The 23,593-nt window shown below is 36.4% G+C and overlaps 1 protein-coding gene across 4 annotated transcripts in view; it reads right to left on the minus strand.

The window, feature by feature from the left end:
• Window positions 1-23,593, minus strand: part of ARHGEF10 (Rho guanine nucleotide exchange factor 10) — a 109,867-nt gene that overhangs the window by 11,819 nt on the left and 74,455 nt on the right. For all 4 annotated transcript variants that reach the window (XM_027892433.1, XM_027892432.1, XM_027892430.1 and 1 more), the window contains 7 exons: window positions 22,851-22,951; window positions 21,301-21,422; window positions 17,770-17,856; window positions 16,198-16,421; window positions 14,812-14,969; window positions 6,359-6,501; window positions 275-449 (listed from right to left, as the gene is read on the minus strand). In XM_027892433.1, coding sequence (XP_027748234.1) covers window positions 275-449; window positions 6,359-6,501; window positions 14,812-14,969; window positions 16,198-16,421; window positions 17,770-17,856; window positions 21,301-21,422; window positions 22,851-22,951 — 1,010 coding nt within the window. The remainder of the gene's footprint in view (window positions 1-274; window positions 450-6,358; window positions 6,502-14,811; window positions 14,970-16,197; window positions 16,422-17,769; window positions 17,857-21,300; window positions 21,423-22,850; window positions 22,952-23,593) is intronic.

Here is a 23,593-nt window from a genome sequence, read left to right on the forward strand (position 1 = left end):
AAAAAAATATGACTCAACAAAAGAATCCACTGCTTATCTATATAATTACATTTATAACCTGTAAGGAGGAGAGCTGTTACTCAACCAGCTCGCTGCACACATTATTTGCCTGGGTAGGAGATGGACTGTGACTTACTAAAGCAAATAGTCAATAAATCATTATCAGACTCAAAGTCCGAGATGAACCTTCTAATTCTGGCCTAATCTACAACACTGGAGAACAATGGTGATAAAGATAAAACAAAAATGTTATCATACAGTGCAATTCAACTACCTGGCAACATATTGTGAACAGGTGTGGCAATGTTAACATCCTGGAGGTGTTTCAGTGTCTCAGTGTGGAACAGGCGAAGCGTAGATCCAGATGTGAAGGCAATCCAGACTCCCACTCCAGCAACAGCCATGTGAGAAATTACCATCCCTTCCTCTTGGTGGGCTTCAAAATGGTTCTGCAAGAAAAACAAGTTCCAGTGGGGAGATGCAACTCAAGGACATCACTCACCCTTTCTTATCAGCTTTTCAGCATAGGCAGTGTATCTTCATCCTCTGACAAGGACAAAGCTAGCTTCCTCTGCCTTGCTCAGAATATGTTCTGACAACTACATATGACATTAGTTTTCCTGTGAGTTTTTTTTTTGAAAATGCATCATCATTAGTATGGAAGGATTCTCAGCTCTTGAGCCAAAATTCCACCTAACGACAGAGTAACTCGGATTTTCTTTTTAGTAGAAATATTGCATGATAGGGGCTAGCAAGCCCACAAGAGCTCAGACTTAAAAGGGTTTTGTATTTCTTTATCAATACCCCTTTGGGAAAACTACCACAGTTGTACTTTTATCTACAGCAGAACTTCTCTTTCAAGAATAAAAAAATACTTTTCTTCTGTCAGGGGTCTTTTCAGAATAAGAATAATAGAATCAAATAAAAAGTCATCTTTAGAAAGTAGAGTGCTTAAGAATACAAACACACAATTATTTGCTCAACTCCACACATAGCAATGTACGCCTTAATATTGTGGCTTGTTTTTTGATGATTCTGAATTTCACAAGTATTAGCTATTTTGGTTCCCCATCTTTCAAAATATTGATGCCTTTTATTATAAAAGCCAAAATCCTCTTTCTAAAGGTAAGTAACACAAGTTTGAAGACAAACCCTTTTCCTTGATCTAGAGTCTTCATAGTTACAACTACATGCTCCAGAAGGCTGAAACCTCTCTACATGTCCCTGTTAACATGCAAGATATAGCTGAAGTTCTTTAATCGTTAACAAGAAGGAAGGATTTTTTTTTCTCCCAGTTTTGTCTTTTAAGTAAGACTGTCTCCGAAGTTAAACACAGCCTTTTATTTTTGTGCCAGTTATTATCACAAAGCTAGTCTGATAAACATAAAACTTACTTAGCTAAATAAATGACAAACTGTTCTTTGGATAAAAATCTCTCTCTGAGGAATATGGAAGTAAGTAACTGCTCTAATATTCACTTCATATATTATATACTCTTCATCCTATTTGCAGATAAAATGCAGGAGTAGCCTTGTAAAGTACACTAATTTTCCAGGCATTACAATTAAGGCTTCCATTTTGGTAATTTTTTCATCAAAATCTAAATATAGCAGGGTTATAGATACATAGTTCAAATTTTCCATCCAAATTCAACAAACAGGCTAAGATCAGAAACAAGATCTGAATAAAGTTTGGGCTTTCACAAAGCACAATTTAGTATTATGCTTAGTTAGCACCATATTTCTTTTCATACTTTATTGCTGAATAAATTAGTATTTTCACTGAGAAATTTGACATTTAAATGGGAATGATCTTTTATATGTTTTCATTTGTTAACACTATTCTTCAAATGTTCAGTTTTTAGTAAATGAAAAGTTTTTCTTCAGCTAGGCCAGCTTGAGTGTTACTGGTATTACCTTTTGACTCTGAATAACAACACTACAGAATGCAAGGTAAGCAACTCCAGCAGACACATTTATATTCACTATTTTCCTCAAGTAACCTCCATTCGTTCTTTACCAAATGATAAATACAATTTGAAAATCATACAATTTATTCAGCAGTAGAATTTATTAAACAAAAAAAACCTTTCGAAATCAGAAACAGCTCTTATGACTAGATTTCCTGATATACTCATCATGCATGTTTCACTGCAAGTAGGATTTAAAAATATTAACTTCTCTTTATAGATTGATACATCCCTACACTGATTGGCTTTTGAGAACTTCTCAGGGACTGATCCAAGGGCGCTGAAGTGAATCTGACCAGCAACTTACACTGTTTGAAATTAGAAGAAAAATAAAGCAGATTGTAAGAAATTAATTTTCTCTGGAGTGGTTTGACCACAGCTGAAAACTTTGTTGGTGCCACTGAAAACAACTTACACATGCATTTTTGTTACATTCCATTTTACCAGCCAATTCATTATACTCCCACTTAGTCTGCCCTGCCATTTGTGCAGCTGTCTGCTGAAACACTAACATATTTAAAGTAAAACTGTAATAATGCAAATGCCACAAGAAATCTGTAAAAAGAACTATTCTTCTCATTGAAAGGGTCTTCAAACAAAGAGAAGGAACATATCCCAAACCTGTACCATCTTATGCATAAATTTTTGTAAAAAGGATAGCTTTTGACATCTGTTTCAATAACATGTCTATCTGAAAACTAATAGCTGGTCTTTTCCTTCTATTTTTTTTTCTTTTCATAATAAGAAATACAGATATAAAAGATGTCTTATTCTCTTTGTTATTAAAAAAAAAAAATTGAACTTAATTTTTCTTTTTTCTCTTAGTTTTCATACCTACATTCCTCTCCGTTCAAAGCCTGGCTTTTTTCCCCCTCGGGTTCTCTTGTTTTAATTCTACAGCAACACAGGAGCTGCAGAAGACATAGTGGATGCCTCAGCTCAATGCAGCTCACTGTGTTCCAGCAGTGTGGGGCATAGCTTGGCACACCAGCTGTGCCAAGAGCTGAACCACAACTTCTCAAGCTTCATGAGAAATGCATAATGGGCATCGTCTTCAGTGTAAAACAAATGACTTCCACTACTTTAAAGAAGTTATAGTACTCAGGCAAAGTACATGTATAGGAAGTTTAATTTGGTTTATTCAGCTGAACATTTCAGTGTAAGTCCAGTACAGTCATCCAAGTTTTAAAAACAAGACAAAACAGATCAGGATGGTGACTTTATTCTATTAAATACTCTGGCATTTTTTGAAGCTTTTAAACAAACACAAACTGCCTTTTCAGAGTGCAAGGGGCTACAGGCACAGTGAAAATACGGGATGTAGGTCTATATCCAACAGCAATACAACTGTCAGATCTAGGGTCAAAACCAAGTAACAAAGTTCTTCCTCATAAATAGAGTATCAGAGTATGTAATTAATATATAATAGCAATTGATGCATTTCTCACATGTGCCTTGCCAAGGATCTTGAGGCATTGTGCCAGTTTGGGGCACTGTACCAATAAAATACAATACCTAAAACATTCTATTACAGTAACATATCATTAGGCAGTAAGATATCATTAGAACAAGTGAATTGAGAGTGTTATCCATATCAGAGGTGTGGGGGCAGGGGGGAGGGGAAGGCAGAAAAAGAGAAGAATATTCAATCCCAGTATACAGGATGCCAAGCCTGCTCATTTACTAACAATCGCTAAATAAAGAAAAAAATCTTACATAAAAATCTTAGAAAAGCAAGGAGGCATGGAATGAGATTGTTTGCAAGGATAATGCACTTTGCACTTAGCGAATACACAATTAAACACATGACACCTATGAAGTAAAGAGTGCCTCAGAAGGACAAAGGTTACAAAACGGTCTCGAATAGGGGCTTGCACAAATACAGCCTTAAAAACTAGTCAGGGGCCTCTATAGATAATGTGCATGACACAGAGCACACAGTATGAATGCATGATAGCAGGAAGCAATCAACTAACAAGCATCTGTATTGGAGTATTTATGGAGTATTTCCACATTAAGTAAATGGAGATATAAAGAAGTTCAGTAAAGAGGGAAGAATAACAGCTGAGCCCTGGATTCCTGCTGATAGAGCAAAGATCTTATGCAAAAGATCTTGAGTCAAATCATTACTATTAACTCCCAACAAGAGAGAGCAAGAGTGAGAACAAACATTTCCTTATTGCTGCTTCCCTTCATAGAGCAAAGCTTTTGCTCCTCACAGTAAGGCAAAGGCAGTTCACATGTATATTTGATACAGAATATACCTATAATTGTTATATTTTATAAATATTTATATAGTCTATTTAATATTATTAAATATTAATATTATTAAATATTAATATTAAATATTCAATATAGAGTTTAAATTGCTTTGTATCATATAATATTGAAACAATATTGCCAATAAACATGGCAAGGACATTGTAGCAGATCACTTTTGGAAATATAAACCCAGGAAGTTATCAAAACAAGTCAGGCAACTGAGCAGGCAGCAATAACGAAAACAGGGAGCTGTGTAGTCTGGCGAGTTGATGAGAACAAGATCAGTACTTGCATGTGTCTTAAGACTCATAAAAAGGCAATAAAAAAATCATCATTTGCTCACAGTTCTATGAGGAAGATGATATGCTATGGCATGGGTATTTGTATGACTGATTGTCAGCTAGAGGTACAAAAAAACCATCATGTTCTGGAACAAAACTATTTATGTTGAAAAAAACATTACTCAACCCATACCCATACACCATTTCCAGTTGCATCATTTCTTATATGTTGTTTGATGCAGCATTGTGCTTATATCAGTTATAGCTATAACAATCAGTAGACCTGTAATAACGTGAGCTCTGGATACAATGGATGGGTTAGTTTACAAAGCACCCCAGAAATGAGAAGAAACCTCCTGTGATGCTTTTGCAGGAAAACCTGCAGTAACAGCTGAAAAATGAAACTGCCATGTCTAAGACAGATAGAATATTTGTAATTTTAAGTCTCCAAGCTTCTGTTTTCAGCACTGCAGTCCACAGTGCTCTACTACATTATGACAGAGGAAGCTTTAAACATTCTTTAATCCTCAAAGCTTGTTTAATTCTGGGTTTGTTCTCCTCAGCCAAAACAACCCAGAATAGCCCAGACCGCAGCCATACCATCTGATCTAGGGAGAGCTTTGTGACAGAATTAGGCCAGGATTGCCAAACATTTACCATCTGGCTGTGAATATTCATCCCCACATCGGAACAATCCATCAGTGATCTCTTACCATTGCTATGTATTTCCTGATGGGAATCAGAGAGATTTGTCATCAAAGTCTGTTGAATAGTAACTATGTGTCCCAGAGGCTGTAAAGCCAAATAAAGTCCATTCCAAGCACCTCTTCAAATCACTCTTAAGAAATTTTTCCCTAATCATACCATTTAACCTATCAACCAAACAAGTCTTAAAGAAAAACAAAGTAGAAAAATACATGATCCAAACATCATCTTGGACGAAATAAATCACCCAAAAAACACAGAAAAAAGCCAGAGGAAATTAGGATGTTAGCTATTTCCCTGCAAACCCATGACAGTGACTCACAGAATCAATTGTACCAAATAGGCAATTGTTGGGAGAAAACACGATCATCAATGAAACAAAAAAGCAGCAACAAAGCACACAAAGAAGGAGGCTGTGAGCTCATCACAACTCCTGTTTGAAAGAACTTTATGGCTGTAAACATCATGCAATTCAGTGACACTGTATTGCAAGTTGAAGGAGAGGTTTAATTTCTAATGTTTTATCAAGTCTTAACTTTGGACCGCTAAGACTTTCTTTTAGTGGAAGTTGCAATTTTGACAAAAATAAGAGCTTAACACTTTCTTAGCTTAACACTTTCTGGCAAATATAGTCACAAATATGAGTTTGAATCCTTAACACTCTTCTCTCATTCCAGAAAAGATGGGTTTCGTATGGCTATTCATTGGAAAGTGCTCTTGTGCAAATCAAATCTTTGTAGGCCACTGAGAAGCAAAATTCTGAATGTTCTCAGAGTTTTATTATATTGTCTTGTATTATTGTATTATGAAATCATCACAATGTAAAAGTAACATCTAACTATGTAGAGGCAGTCCCTTAATTAAACTTTCTTCTGTAATTAAAAAGAAATTCCTGTAGACACTAACTTCTTTGCTGCCTTTCCTCAGATTTTGTTTTTAAGAAAATCTCTTGCCCCCAATATTATGGAAACCAGTGGGCAAAAGGAAGCAAGGTATAATGAGACATCAGCAGAGAACTAAGGATATGTTTAACAAAACATTTCTTAAATCCTGAAGCTTCCTAAACAGATTTTAATCTTTAAGGTTTCACCACTTATACCCTGTAGCATAATACGTGAGCAATACTTTTAAAACCGTTTACCTCTATGGAATGCGACACAGTGCTGATTACAAAAATTTGTCCACCACATGCAGCCCAAATGGTCTCCTCCATCACAAGCAGACTTCTAACAGGCAGAACCCCCAATTTAACTATCTTCTGAGGTTCCGTGTTCCACGTCCCATCTTCAATAACAAAGAAGAAGAAAGGTTATATACAACCAAATGGTGATCTTTGCTTTAAAACCATTCTGAAAGGTCTATCGTTTCAATTTCTGGGAGTTGTTACTTCAAGCTACACTGTGATTTACATATGGTTAATTTTACCTTCCACGGTAGGTTTGTAAGGATAATACAACATTACAGGAAAATCCAAACCCAAGCACTCATACATCTGTCAACTGAACAAATTTTATCTAGATTAAATGATAATCCAGGAATCCCAAACTGCTGTTCCGATACAACTGCTTTCCTTTCCAGAAGAAATACACTCAGAAAGTCATGGCATAATTGCCCTCAACTCAGGAGGAGCTCACACCCAACTTATTTCATGATGAATAAATTTCCAACTAGGACAGATTCATCTTCCATGTGAAAAGTTGCCTTTCAGATTCTTATGGTAGGTTCTAATGAGTTCAGATGACTCTCTAACAGCATATTGACAGAATGGACCTTCCTGTTACTAGATGCTTCATTTAGGAAGAAAATTTTTTAAAAAAGAAATTGAAACTAAGTCTTGTGCCAGATCTTCACTTACTTTTTCCCCTAATTATAAAACCAAAAATGTTTTCTTTGGACTGCATTTATCAGATCCAAATTACATTTTGCATGTGTATGTTGCACAATCAGTTGTTCAGAGAGCTTCTGATAAGAAATCCATGTCACTACTTCCTCCTCTGGTCATTCTCACTTGCCATTTCTTTGAAACAAGGATTAGGAGATTATTTATCCCCTAATTTAAAAGCCAGAAATACATGCTTCTTGAAATAGTTGTAGCTCTATCTTTTATACATACAAATTGACATACTAAATATAACAATAATAATTTTAATGCTTTCATGTTATTTTATATATTGTAAGTGCTCACTGAACATAGTCTCAGAGATCACATTTCTATACATTATGATTTATTAATAATGCAAAAATCTGTTAAAGTATCTGCTTTTTTACACTAAGATAAAATATATATTAAAAAGCACCATTTCCTCACTTTAAAGCTTTCTTTCTGCACAAGCGGCAGAAAAGTTGTCTATTCATACTGGTTTCAACTCAGTAACCACTTCAATTTTGATTGACAAGACCAAGGTAAACACATCTTTAGAGAAGCACTTAATTTTTTCTTTTCCGTCCTGAAAACAAGTGTATCTTACATTATTCTCTTAGATAAAGGGGGTACAAAATTTCCTTCTTCACCAATAACAGCAGCAACAACGAGAAGCCTCATTTCTGGAGTACTTCTCAATACTTCTGTCATCTGTATGATACAACCTTTGCTGAGTCATTATCAGGATGTGGCTCTCTTCTGAAAGCATCTTTGTAAAAGTGACATTTAGTTTCAGACTGTCAAAACGATTTTTGTTATTTTAGTTTGCATTGAGAAGAGTGCCTCCAGTTATTAGCGTGCAAACTCTCCCAGCAATGTCAAAGTCATTCTGTGTTCTCTGTGACTCATATGAACCATTAGTAATAAACAAACTTCTTGAAAAGTTTTCATTTGCTAGGAACCACATTATCCTCAAATTAAATTCTAAAGTGGAGGTTGCCCATATCCTATTAAAGCTGTAACCACTGTAGGCAGTGCAAAGCCTTCTGAGAGTGCAACTGCACACGTGCGTGGCCCAACTTTCATTGTGTAAGGGATCCTGACTGCAGAAGTTACAACAGCATCTTGCACCTAGCACCCTTTTCTGGGATAAGCCCAGCATAATTCTAGTACATTCTTGCTATCTTTGCTATCTGAAAGATGAAGACTATGAATTTGGGCAAACTGGAGATACGCAGAGCAAAAAGCTATTTTTACTTTTTTAGTTGTATTATCACACTGAAAAATCCAAATTAAATTAATGGAAATACAAAAAAATTAATGGAACTTCCAGATCAGACAACATTTGAGACAGATGAGGGGAAAAAAGGGTAGGGGGAGACTCTTTAGTCTGCTAATTAGGCAGTATTTAAAGGATGGGTCAGCTGTGTTCTGCTCCCTGCCTCAGTGAATGATTAAATAATTATAAAAATTGGAACAACACCAAGAAGAGAAATTAAGCACTGTGCATCTCTCTCCTCTTATTTTGTGGCAGCCAGGGAAATCTGTTGAGAGTGGGAAGTATGGGTAAAAAGCCTCTCAAGTAAGGCAAGGGATTAGGTCTGGTAATCCAACACACTTGTGTAAATGCTTTATCCACAGGATACTGGCTAAAAGAAAGATGACAATGTCACTTTGCTAACCAAGATGTCTGATATTTACATATTAGATGAATATTTTAAAAAATAGACAATTTTAATACTAATAGATCTGTGTTGTGCCAATATTTTTAATACTCTCAGTAAGTTATATTTCTCAAGTACATTCCAGTGTTGAACAGTACCTTGCAGTGCTTTTATCAGGCTGTTAAGCTGCATGATAGTAAGATAGCTCATGTTCATAAAATATTTCTAAGATTTTACTGTATAAGGACATTCCATTAGTTAATTTTGTTATGAGTCTTGTGATTTTTATGAATTTTGGAAAATCAGTTATCTTTCTATTCACTAAAATTTAGTCAGAAAGTTTTAAAACAATTTTATAATAATATATTCATTTTATAAGACAGAATGTTGGCTATTTCATCTTTCTGCAGTTTGTTTCCATAAAACTTAGTGAAGGAAAGTAATATTATTTTACATTAATGTACAAGTTTCTTATTATTAATTTATAAATAATTTCTTAATATTTAGCATTTTTAATAATTATAATTAGTTGACAAGCTCAAGTCTTCATATGAGATAACTTTTTAATGTTAACATATAGTTTATTTCCTCAGAATGTCTTTTCAAAGTTTGTAGTAGTTTCAAAGTTTGTAGTTTTCCCTTCCTTCACGCTTTCAGTCAAGCTGAACCAAACATGCTTTTTTTCTTGACAGCTTCCTCTCTTGCTTAGCAGCACTATTGATGATTTCAACAGAGCTGCCAACACAGCCCTGGGAACAGCAGTTCTTGGTTAATTAGTGCAGTGGAGCACAAACATTTTTTCCATCACATGGTACATAAACCAGCACTGTGGAGGAGTAAAATGGTAGCTACAGAAGTAAAAAGTTTATCACGTTTCTTACCAGTTGGAAATAAGTTGAGAGAGTTAGGTCTGCTCTTCTAAATAACATATAACTAGGAGTGTCCAACGCTATACATGCATAATTATTTTTTCCACATATGCATCAAATTCTTCATGCTAAATAGCTGACAGAGCTCTGTCTAAAGTTATAGAGGGGCTTATGGAGGTCCCAGCAGGAGATATACAAGTAAGAACAACACCAATGCCAGTGTATTCCTGGTAACAAGTATTATGTGATACTGCTAACAGTGACAATGCAGTCAAGACAACAGCATTTATTTCAATATAACTGCTCTAGTCCTCTCCCTAACAGTTTAATACCACTTCTTTTCACAGCAATACCTCTCACCATGCTTACTTCAAGTAGCAATCGCATGCCAGAAATGTACTCTTCAGACAAGCTGGAGCAGTAGATCAATCCACTCAAGCTCTAACATCAGTGCTTAACATTTCAACATCAATGCTTTACATTCCACATATTTCTCCTTTCCTCAATTTTTGTCCTCCAACAAAGGGCAAAAGTGTCTTACCAAATGAATTAAGGAATCTTGCCAATAAACTGACTTGCTACTCCTTCACTGTTGTAACTGTTTCCCCTTTCGCTTGTATTTCCTTTCAGTTTTGGTCATTTTCCTTGATATTAATCCTCTGAAAATGCTCACTGATTACTGTCACCAGGCCTCTTTGGACAGGTAAGTTATCTTCAGAGATCCCTAAGTTTTTACTGGTGAAGTCTCTGAAGAATACAAACTTCCTGTCCGTTCATGGCCAGAACTGCCTCAGCTGTTGATTGTTTCACATTCAACTGCAATCCTCAAAGCTGAGCCTTTCTTCTTTTCACAAATCTCAGGGCCAGAACCTAGCAGCATACACTGACAGGAACAGGCTCCACAAAAACCTATTAGAAAATACAGCTTTTGTGAAAACGTGGAAGAGTTTTCCCTTATGGGTGTGTGGGCTCAGTTCTCTCTATGGCAAAAGATGACTCTTATCAGTATCTTCAGGCTTCCAGAAGAGACCTCTAGCCACCCAGGTGACAGATACTTGGAGTGGCAATGGCAGCATTGGCATCCCTTCTCCATGCTCTTGGGAGAAAAAGAATTAAAGACTGGGTGAGAGGCAACAGTGCAAAAGTTTATATATTAAAGAATCATTTGATAAAATAGAGGTTTCTTCAACTGAGAACCTATAGTGCTTTACCCATGAGGATACTATATGAGAAATTCTATGTCCTTTTTCTCCTAGCCTCTTTTAAAAACAAAGCAGCATGATTCATCCTCAGCTTGAGAAACTCACCATAGCTGCAAGCTCTCCTCTGTGAAACACAAGTGGCACTTCTCTAGCTCAGTAGCACCTGGAAGTTGGACAATGTTAAGAAATGCCTAATTTCAATTTCTTGAAGGTTTCTTTGGATATCTCTCTACTCAGAAGCATCACAGAATGGCTGAGGGTAGAAGGGACCTCTGGAGGTTATTTGTCCCAACCTCCCTGCTCAAGTAGTCACCTCAAGCTGGCTGCCCAGAACTGTGTCCAGATGGCTTTGAATATCTCCAGGGATGGAGACTCCACAAGCTGTGTTCCCTGATCAGATGGGAGAGAGGTGGAGCACCAAACATGCCCAATGCTGTGAATTTAATTCTGGGAGTAAGCATGCAAGGACTCGCTATGTGTGCTGTACACACCCGTGAGAGGCTACACATACCAACCATGTGCCATTGCAATCAAAGCAGCACATCTGTTTTATGCATCTGCTCTCTCATCCTAACCAAACCCTTTCTGAAACTACTAATATATTAATTTTTCTACTCTCTGCCACAATCATTCTGTGATTTTATTTTCTTTTTCCTGTTTCTCTCCATACTCTTTGCAGGACTTTATGGAAAGGAAATGTATATCCATGTCTAGAAGAAAGGAAGTAGCTGGAACTGAGTACAGTATATCAGGAACAATACACCTATATTCCATAAAGACTGTGATTTCCCTTTCCTAAGATACTTCTGTGAATGGAAGTCAAACACGCACTGACCTTTTTTGCTATTACATCACTCAGAAAACACATCTGCTGGGCTGTCTGCAATCATCACAAAGGGGTTTTGTTTGTTTTTTTTAAACAAAGACAATACAATGTACTTTCCCCTTAACCTCTTCTAGAAGTGCTTTGCCTGGAAATATTCCTAATAATTCAGCCTTAGGCAAACACTAAATGCAGAATTTTTCAGACTGATAACTATGGAAAAGTTCATTGCCCTGTAAAACAAATTCCCAACAGACAAGGTGTCAGAAATTCTGCAATCTGCATCGTTCCCATTCCTACATACAGCAGCATTTAATGCTTTAGCTATTTCACAGTTCCTGAACAAGTCTTCTCAGGCACATGAAATTAAGGATTATTGATGATAATTGATGATTATTTTTAGAATTAACATAGTAGCTGACCTATATCCTACTCTTCTGTGACATTTTCACCATGTAAGCTCATATGTAAGAGCTGAGTAGATTTTATGATACCAGTACCTCATTGACTTTGCTTTTAATTTATATTCTTATACAGTGAGGCTTAAGTACTTTTTACCTCATCTGTGAAAATACACAGATACAGAGGTGTCTCAGAAAAATATGACTACTCTCCAGAAAGGAAGAAATCTCACTGCGCACCTCCAGCTCTCTCACTAATATGGCACTTGTTCCTTGGTTTACTGTACATACTTCTCAGTTACCCTTTTATATTACTTCAAGATGAGATTTTCTGCAGCCAGAGAGCATTCTGGATTCTGTTGATCTGACAAAGCTCTCTAGGGAAGAAAGTCATAAGAGAGCACTTGCTGTTTGTAAACAAGCTGGATATTTACATGCACTGAGCCACCTGAAAACAGTAGGAGAAATTAGACCTGTTTAAGTACTGAAAACCAAATGACAGAAGTTGTGGGTCTTTGACTACCTACAGTAAGGTATCAAGCTTCAGTGACTGAACTGATTCACCACACTTTCTGCCCAGGGAGGAAGAGAAAAAGATCATAACTCTATCAGAAACCGTGAGGCAGAATTTTATCCTAGAAGAAAGATTATCCTTTTTCACTCAAGGAGTCACACAACAGGCTGCACAACCACTTTATCTGTGCATCTCATAGCGTTTGTCCTCAGGCTTCAAATCAAGATGTATTGTAATGCACTGATATATTTCACGTTTGCTTTAAATCTTTTCTTAATCTCCTTAATGATGGCAGACCAAAACCCAAGGTGAAGTGCATGGCTGGAAAGTAACCCCCTCTGCAGAACAGAAGGCGACCCTGATGAATTACACAAAGCTCCTCAGAGGCTGCATTCCCCCTCCCTCCCATTTCACTGCTTGGATTCCTTTGTTTGGTAAAATAGGTCAGCGCTCATAAAAACACCCCTCCAGGGCTGACTGCCTCACATAACCACAGCAGCCAACTATAAGGAAGATGGATGCTAACATGGGAGCAGCTGAATCCCACAACTTCCATGGGGAATGGAGAACTGAAATAACACACACTGACCAAGATGTAAGAAAAGGGACCACAGGATGAGTCGGAAAAATATGATTATTTCCCATCACAAAGCTTCAGCGGTCCTGACCTACACTCTGACAGGCGCTGATAGTATTGAGCTGCACAAAACCCGTGTCTTCAAAAGACATAAAATAAACAGGGAATGCTGTGATCCTGGTCAATGCAAGAACCTCCAGCTCATAATGTAATTCAGTTTGCTTAACAGCTCTGCCCCATCCTTAACATTTTTTGTAGTAGATGTGCAACTCATGCATCCTTTCTTAGCTACACTGCCAAGGATGTCAACCGTCTTTTCTGGAAGAAGTTGAGTGACAGCAATTGCAGTCTTAAAACAGCTTAAACACATCAATCCCTTTCAGAGAAGACGACAGATTCACTTTAATACCCCTCCCAGGTATATACAGAAACACCAAAAATGTTATGAGACTAGGATCAAGACCTCATTCCTGTGCCTCCAAAACAAAGAAAAAATTGCTATTCAGTGGTAAAAAAAATTTTTTTTAAAAAGAACTGAAGTCTAATGTCTGGCTTACGATCAGAGATGAAAGCACAAAACTACTGGGTTGAAGATGACAACTGGACAAAGGAAGGCTCTTTCCCAACACTTTTTTCCCAATTCTTTACTGCTTGGGGAAAAAAAAAAAAAAGAAAAGCATCATATACCTTTCCCAAGCAAAGTCTTTATGTGATCTAACAGTGGGCATGTAATTTGTTCCAAGATTCCAAATACTGACCTTGGTTCCTCAGTTAGAGACTGGTAGGATTTAGTAGCCAAGCTACAGTGCCACACAAATGCAGCTGAACTGTTTACAGGGCCCACCTCATTAGGGAAGCGTGACAACCACTGTTATGCAGCTCACACAAATAAGGCAGACCAGGTCTCTGCTGGCTCTGCACTTTGCAAGGTTAGGAGTCTCTGCTAACATCTCACTTAAAAATTCAGGTTTCAAACCTTGAGTCTTGCTGTCTTTGAACTGCATTAACTAGATCAGTATGTAGAACTGCAGGAAAGTTAGTGAGATATACTGGAGTACACAGACAAGCACCTGAACCACTTCTGGAGAATGTTCTGGTTCAGAAGAATTACCTGGGATTCTCCTTTATTCAAATTATTTTAGCCAATTATTTAGCTAGATACAAAACAACCAACTGTGATGCTAATAGAGAGAGGAGTCCTACCGTGAAATACATGAACTGCACACATAGGAAAGACTTATCCTATCTGTACAGAAAAAATGGGGTTGTCCTTTTAAATGAGATATACAAAAATCTCTACCAATAGGGAATTTTTGTCTTTCATAAACAGCAATACTGGGTAATTGAGTGGAATTAGCATTGTGCTGTGTAAAGTACAGTATACTGCTTGTTAGTGCATAAACTCCTGGACTCTTGCAACACTGTAGACCTCAGGGTTTAAGCTAAGGGGAAAAAATTAGTTTTCACATGCACGTATGGTGAAAGTGGGAACAGTATCAAAGCTTCTACCATCCTTCAAAAAGAGAAAACAAGTCTCTTCAGCTGTACCGGAAAGTCCAGTAACCTTAGTTCAGCAGTTTTCCAAAGAATTTTCGGAAAATATAACAGTGGAAAACTACTTCTGCCAAAATACACTGACATGTGAGTTCCTCAGGATGCCCTCAAATCATATCACTACATTACCTTCTGCTTTTGTGTAGATTGAGATGTTTCCATTTACCAAGCCAGCAAACAAGTATTGAGACCTATATGTTAAGCTCATAACAGTTGATTTTTCAGGAGTGAAGAAGTGCTGAAGTCGAATTTTCTTTGAGCCTTGGCAACTTTTGTAAATAGAAATGCTATAAAAAGAAGCAAGAAAAAAGAGATCTGTGAAATTATGCTTTAGGTAGTTCTTATTAGAATATGCAAATGAGAGGTTTAGAATAAAATATTGGGGGGAAAAGATTTTCTTCCTTATTCTTGACACTCCAGAATGTCTACTTAGATAATCTGCAATTACTTAACAATGACATATGACAACGCTTTCATATTATCTTGTCTGAAGAAACACTTATTCAACAAAGAGACATGATAGAAATTCTGCTCAAAGTCCTTATTATGAGTCTATACAAAATTTTATTAATTAAAAAAAAAAAAAAGATATTACCTGGAGAACTAGGGACAAGAAAAACTTCACTACCAGATGTGAATTATCTTAAAATTTACACCATTCCTACTGATTATTACCACAAGTATGTTAGGAATATTGTTAAATCTGGAATTAATTGCAATAATTTCTGGAAACATGCCACTTTCTTTGGAGAATTCTGTTCTTCTCTTAGACTGGTTAGAAACATCTTCCAAAATAACATGTAGTTATGCACTAATGCCCTTACTAGCTATAAAAAGATCTCTTTGGTTACTGACCTGAAAGTTTAGAAAACATAGCCTTGTTCTTCAATATAAATCAAGTGATAAGTCAGTAGGCCATCAGTTCAAATAGAGTAAAATTATTCATGTCAACACTAAACAGTAATATTATCTATTCATATGGCAAATCCTGCATAGTATCACAGTGTAGAACGTTAATGGATTCCTCTTTGCCATTCTGAAAGTTTTACAATACCTGAAGATTATGTTGTAACATTACAAAAGTAATATTTATAATTTTCAGACATGATGCAAAATGAATTAATCCTCTTTCATCAGAGAGATGCACTGCTTTACTTTCAAATACTACATGGTATATTTTAAAATAATGTAGAGTGTATTTTTTCCTTGATTTAAGTGGAAAGGATACGTTGAGGTCACTGGAATAACACACGGATACTTCTTAAAAAAGTAAATATTTTCTTGGAATTGACCCTGAGATTAGCTCAGTTGGTTAGAGCATGGTGTTAATAACACCAAGGTGGTGGGTTCAATCCCCACACTGGTCATTCACATAAGAGTTGGACTCGATGATCCTCATGAGTCCCTTCCAACTCAGAATATTCACTATGTCTGTGAAGCGAATCACACAATTTTGCTATAGAATAGTAACCCTAATGAATAAATCATATACATTATACCAAAAACAAGAATCACCTTCCTTCTTCCATGCCAAGGCAAATAGTAGGCACATTAGAAGTTTTTGCAAGAACATTTTCAGAGTCTAAAGCTTTGTTTTGCTCTTTCAGCTTCTCCTCCTCTGGTATGTAGACCATGCAGAGAATCCGTGATTCCACATTGAAGCACTCAATAACCTTGGGGCTGGAGTTTTGAAATGAGACTATTGCAATCTGGCCCATCTGATTAGTACAACTGCCAATCTGAATTGGAAAAAGGAAAATAAAAAAAATATACCAAGACTGATAGCTGTCTTCAGGAAGATCAGTATTTACAAGCAGGAATGACTGGAATGTTAACTGAAGAGTGCATCTCAAGTTATATGTGTGAATATGAATTTTCATGCATTAAGACATAAGAAAATAATTCAGCACAAATACAAAAGATGTCAAAACATTATATATACAAAACTGCCTTGTACACTCACAAAACCAGTTCTCTATTTTTTGAAAGTAGGAATATTATTGCCTATTCTGATGTCTGACTCAAGAGTATATACTTTATGTAATGCAATTACAGTAAGTATCTGTGTAATATATTATTTTAATAACAGATGCTCCAAGTTATTTCAGGTTCTTTTAAAACAGGTAACGCACCTGAGGCCTGTCCTTTGCACTGTAACAAGTCTACAAAGAAATGCTCTGTGCAAACAGAAAGAGGGATTATATAATATAATCCATTTTGTAAACTTGCTGATACAGGATCCTAAATTTCAATCTGATTCAGAACTAAGCATCATTAATATGTACACAAATTTGTACATTTTAGAGATCAGAGGGAAGTAAAACAAAAAAACAAAACAAAGAAACTCTACCCAAAGAGAAGTAAATGTTTCTATGTAGTAACACTTTATGTTTGTATAAAATGAAAAAAAAAACACAGGAAAGAGAAAGAAAGGATATTTTGTGGCAGTAGAAAGTTTTAATTGGCATATATTTACAAATAGCAAAGATAATATATGGGTCACCTTGAAAAAGACCACCGACAAAAGTTATTTCTAACTTTTAATTCACAAGGACTACCCTAAAATTTCAGTACCATAGTAACAATAAAAGTTCCTGAAATCATAATCTGCTTTTTTAAAAAAACCAAAACCTGTTTTGGCTACCTCACTTTGTCTGCTGGAATATCTGCATATTTGGGGTTATAGCAATCTGCCAGAGAAATTTTTTTCCTAAGTAAAGATTTAAACAGATTATTAATGGTTAAAACATTCTTAAAATATGAAAACAGACAGTAGGACAGCAGGAGTTCATACGGGTTTTAGCAGCCCTCATTATAAATTAGCACACAACTCCCTTCTGAATGTGCTCAGCTGTCTGGAATTTGTTCTGGGCTGCACTAACAAATCACACACACTGACTGCCTACAGAGAACAGCAAGATCACATGAACAAATACTAGCTAATCTTTTTAGAAGTCTATCTTTAAACAAATAAACAAACAAAAAAAAACTAGGGTTTTTTTTTCAGGTCTCTATGTTGCCGAGAGTCACTAAAAGCAATAGAGAAAAACAGGAGACAACCCTTCAGCTTTTACAGATTACACTTACCCAAAGAAAACCATGTTCCATGGCACAGGAATCTGACTCCGTTTCCCCAGAGAGGTACGGCTCCGGATTATAAGCTGCACATTCAACCTTCAAAGAGAGGAAAAGAGAGCTGTTACTACATTAGAAAGATATGCCTGTTTCTGTCTATTTTAGGTTGCAGTTAATTAAAATGTTTAAAGATATCAAAGAATCCCAAAAGGCAAGGAGTCACTTTAGTCCATCCAGCTTCCCATGTGCAGGGTTAGCTGCATTGGTATTGTTCCCAACATAACTACTCTTACAGACATTCAGAGCCAAAGACTACAAACTCTCCAGTTGATCTGCTCAAATGTTTCATCATTTTTATTAAGTTTTTCCACATACCCAACTTAACACCATCTTTGCTCTAATCATTAGCCTGTTACCTCTCATCTCAGCCACCAGGTACTTCTTTTTCTGCAGTGTCCTTTTACACATAAGGCTTATATATGTCATGACCTTGTCTGAGATTCTACTTCATTAAGCTAAATTATCACTTAATCAATTAATTGAGTTTTTTTAAGTAACTGATATTCTTAAATTCTTGGGTTTTTTAAATTATTATCATCACTTCTCGAACTGGCATCTCTCCGGTAAATGTATCAGCCTTGTATATCTGAGTGCACAGAACTTTCTCATCTGAACATGCCATTCTAGCAGAGCTGTTAAGCAGCACTACAACATGGTTACCTCTTCTGAAGCCTCTTTCTACACATCTCACTGATTGACTGTGATTTGTAACAGTATTACATTCCTAACCAATCCTTAGCTTGCTGGTCTATTAAAATGACTTTAACAGACCCTTCCACTCAACCATGCCTTCAGTCTGTACTTGTGAAGCTCTTAATTTCTCCTTGAGTATACCATATATCTGTCCTGCTGACCGTCATCCCTTTTACCTTTTTTTCCTCTCAAATTATTTCTCCAGATGCTTTACTCATTTTGAATGCTAATACTAACTTCCATAATACCTCTACTCCATCCCAACCTCATGTCATCATGTTACTGTCAGTAAAATAATAACCATACTCATGATTTTATCATGCAGACCATTTAAGAAAAACCTGAAAGCTACACCAGACTCAGGACCCATATTTAAGTCCATCCCAATTCTGAAGATTCAAGCATCAAGAATCTGAAAAGGACATTTTTATGACCAGACATAGATTTCTAATTTCCCAAATATCCATGGCAGAGCTCTCTAAAGCTTAGTGAAACAATTCAAAATATATGAATTTGTAACCATGTACATAATCAAAAGGTTTCCAGTGAGGTGTGATACAACATTTTTACACAAGGTTCTGTATAATTCCCACTAATGTTCTCACCTCAGACATCATTGTTGTGATTATACTGCAGTACTAGAAACAACTTGGTTAGTATGAAATTAGGACAACTTCACCATAACCTGGAACATCACCTTTCAACCATGAATATTTAAAAAAAAAAAAAAAAAGAAAAAAGAAAGCAAGAAGCAGGCAAAAGTTATGAGTTGTAAATTCTAAGTTTACTTAATTTTCCAAAGTGCAAAGAATTTCACAAATCTGCCTTCAGTCAAAAGGCTTCTGGTGATTAGCCTGTGTAGAAAGTGATTATCCTTAGTAAAAACAGTGTTATTTTTTCACTAACACAATTCACTATACAGATAAAAGACTGAAATCAATAGATAAGAAAAAAAGAAAAAAAATTAGAGCTATCCATGCCAGTCTTGGTATGTCTCATGTAACACATGCTGAAGCTGTCTACTCATAGTGGTGACTTACAATAGCTATGACAATGAAATACATCACTAGTGAGAAACAAGACAGCCTGCATGCTGTGTATTTCCTAGGCTGCTTGTTACATCTCTGTCCCTTTGTATCTTAGTAAACACTGACAATATTTTTTCATAGTTAAACTCTGGTAGTTTAGCTCTTGATCTTAAAAGAAGCCTGGAGTGTAGGCTTGCTCTGATGGGAGAAGTTCTTATAGGCTCCTTACACCACTGGGCAACCTGAGCAGCATAGAGAGCTAAGGAGGATTAGCCAAGCAAAGGGTCTCTTCCCACTCCAAGACCTGGCCTGACACCCAAACAAACCACAAGTAAATACTTAAATCATATTTTCTAGTAATATCAAGGACTTGGAATAACCAGACATGACCAGCTGGGCTCATACCCCATTATCTTTAGTAGGTGCAAAACCAGCAAAGTTGACCCAGAGCTCAGGTAAAGTTGACCCAGAGCTCAGGCAAATGCTGTCACACACTGTACTCTCCTGAGGTACCAAGGCAAAGACCATCACCCAAGTGTACAGGCAACAGAATCCTGCTTCCTTTCAAAACAAAGATTCTGTTCTAACTTGATTACAGAAGTTGAGCATGGGCCTTCACAGCTTCTGGCATGGATCTTCAGAACTTACAAATGCTTAAGCTCTAAGGAAACACATGCATTTTAGATTTCTGCAAAAAAAATTAGCTGACTGTTTCACCAATGGTGACTTTATAAAGTATTCAATACAGAAAAAGCTAACTGTTTAATAAGACAAGAATAACTATGGTTGTGTGGGAAATAGAATTTCAGTAGTCTAAACCCCAGATCTGCTCTGAAAACCAGTATCATAGGAATGGCTTAACACTATTACACATTTCAACTGCATTTCTAACTAGCAATTATTCTCCCCCAACATCCAGGCCTGTATCCTCACAGTCAGAGTGAAGCTGCCAGCTGCACTTCCCTCCTGAGTACCCTGTCCTACAAGGAGGGCCTGCAGACTTAACTCTTTAAGCAGTGTCCATGCAATGACGCTAATTTAATATCGGGATTCTGGCCATACATACACAATTTTATTTCCATTAGTGTCTTTGCACAAGCCTAATTGACCAATGGTCCACAAGAAATCCTCTTCATACACATAGAGCACCCTTCCCTTCCATTTGGTCTGGAGAGGATGTACTTATTTTCTTCATTAAAGCCAGTGGTCAGTATGACTTCAAACTGACACATTACTTTAGGAACAACTAAGACAACTTCTGTATCATTGTTCAGAATAGAACTATATTTTCTATATGATCCCCCCAAAAATTTTAAAAATTATTTTAAAACTATTGTTCTCTTTGCACTAATGAAAATCCAAAATTCGAGGAGGATTCAACACAGTTACACCAGTAAAGGACAGCTATTGTGGAGATCAGAGTCCTATTCTTTGTAAACCTTAAGTTACTTTCAAGCCCCTAACACACACTTGGAAAACTCAAGACAAACTAAAAATTCCCAGCAGTTCTGTTTACACTGAGTGATGAGCTTACATCTGAAAGTCAGTGTCACACTATATAGAAGTAAACACAATGTTCCTCAGTGCCTCAAAGATTGCATCATTTTGCATTCCTCTGACCCTCTTGGACCTTTCACTGCTACTCGTCTCACACCAAGGTAGTAACTCAAGAGAACTAGCAGCTGTATTTACAATATGATATTCTTTAGCAGTTATATAACACAAAAAAGCAATTGTAATCTCATTTAAAAATACTGTTCACCTTAAACTCCTGTTGCTTGGCCATCATCACTGGCATATGTCTAACAAGGAGAGGATGTTTCTCTTTTTTTATTTGATTCCCATCATCTTCTACGCAGAACCAACCTAGCAGGTTATCTTCCACTGCAATGGGAAGAACAAACAACAAACATCCCACAATACTTTCAATGAATAATCATTTACAACTCTCCACAGGAACAGAAAAGAACTCTCTTAGGACTAGTCAATACTGATCAGGCTGTTCTTATGCTTTATATGCTTAAATAACAACATAAAACTATGACCAAAAATTCCATTGAATAGATTACATACATATTGATTATGAAAAAACAAAAAACAAAACACCACCTTGCATTAGCACAATGTTAAGTGAAGTTTCTTAATGATCTTGTCAATTGGTTATTGAAAGAGGAATACACACCTCAAACTTCTCCTTAGACTCTGGGAAATCTGTTTGGCAAACAGCATTTCTCTGCCTGTGTAAGTAACACTACCAACTAGCATGGTGCTAAGAACACCAAGGTTGTGGGTTTGATCTCTGTATGGTTCGTTCACTTAAGAGTTGGACTTCATGATCCTTGTGGTTCCCTTCCAACTCAGCATATTCTGTAACACTTGTCTACTATTTATTATAATTGTAAGGATCCTCCTCCTGGAATGATGGAGACATCCATTCTCTCTCTTTTTTTGTTATTTTGCTTGCCTTCAGTGAGACACCATAAAAGCACTCTATTTTAACAATATGCTTGTGAAATTTGCTTTGTAGCAAGCTAATATTTCTGAACTTAGACATTCAAAATGCCACATATCTTTGAAGACCTATACCCCTGTGCAAACATAGGAGATTAGTAACATCACAGGACAGCACATTTTTTACTCCTCCCACTAAAATCAGGTCTGTTGGTGTGAAAACTACAGTGTTATGTCAAAAAAAAAAAACAAACAAGCAAAAAGAACACCAAAACCAAAACCAAACAAAAAAACCAACCAAAAACCAAAACCAAAGCCAAAAAACTGGACAAAACCCCAATTCTCTCACAAAAACTTGAGTTTTACATACCCAGCTAAAGAAATTTTGCATTAATAAAACTACACCCATAAATTTATATCACATTTAGAAGCTAAACGAATGCAACAGCCTTAACTGACAATTCCTTGCTGGAATAATTCTGAGCTAAAATTGAGAAATTTGAACCTGAAGTTGAAAGTATAAAAAGTTCATAAGATCCAAAGAAATATTTATAATCAAAAAGCTTCCTCATCTGTTCTGTCCTGCAGTGTATCTCATTCTTCTTGATTTAGATGTAATAATTTGTAATGATCACCATACCTCATTAAAATACATTGCTTCATAACGAATGCCCCATCTTATCTATAATGTTGATTTTATAGTGATACACAATCACTACTGTTTACTGTACTGCATTTTAAAATATCTGCAAGTAAATTTTCACCAAAAATAATCTCTAAAAAATAAAAAATAAAAAAAAATTAGACTGTACATTTAGAGCTATTTTAACTTGATAGGAAATTTGAGTAATTAAGAATTACCAAGGGCCAGTTTAGCCATTTGTAAATTGTTGATCCAAGACTGTTTGATGGCAGGGGTAAATGTATTGAACACAGCTGTAAAGAAAGTTGGCCTCCCAGACCTGCAATACAAAAAACAAACAAAAAAAGGCACTACAAATGCATTTATTATGACATACAGCCAAGTCTAGAAATGTGAGCATGATGAAATTTCATTATTTTCTAATACTTAGACACAGTTCTGATATAAGCATAGAGGCTTTGATGCACTATACACCCATTTTCCTACTCTTTACATGCAATGGTATGAAGGAACACCCTCCCTGGAAAAGGAATACAAAATTGTTCTCTATCAGCTGTCACTGCCATGGTGCCTCATTTACTTCTTGCATCTGGAATGCTGGGTTGAGGAACAGGAAAAGAAATGCTCTGGAACATTCAAGCTCCCAACATTATGGCATAAAAGTCAGGGGCTAACCACAGAGACGAAAGAGAGGGAAGAGCCATGGATTCCCAAATCCTCCCTAGTACATCTATGCCTTATGCATAAGCCCATTTAGAAAGTTTCATAATCAAGATTTCTACTGACTTGTCCTGTTTTCCTGGGAGTTGCAGCTGAATTCTACAGCGATCTGCTGCTCTGATTTCATCTTCTTTTTTCAAAATCAGTTTTTGTAAACCTGAGGTCCAGTCATGGGCTACAGATTGGTTTAAGTTCTGAAAAATTAAAAAAGCTAAGATTCAACACCAGCCTACAACACTAG

Source organism: Empidonax traillii, unplaced genomic scaffold, assembly GCF_003031625.1.
Source record: "Empidonax traillii isolate 1590-97213 ecotype Southwest subspecies unplaced genomic scaffold, ASM303162v1 scaffold352:size1026972, whole genome shotgun sequence".
In the NCBI taxonomy this organism is placed as follows: domain Eukaryota; kingdom Metazoa; phylum Chordata; class Aves; order Passeriformes; family Tyrannidae; genus Empidonax; species Empidonax traillii.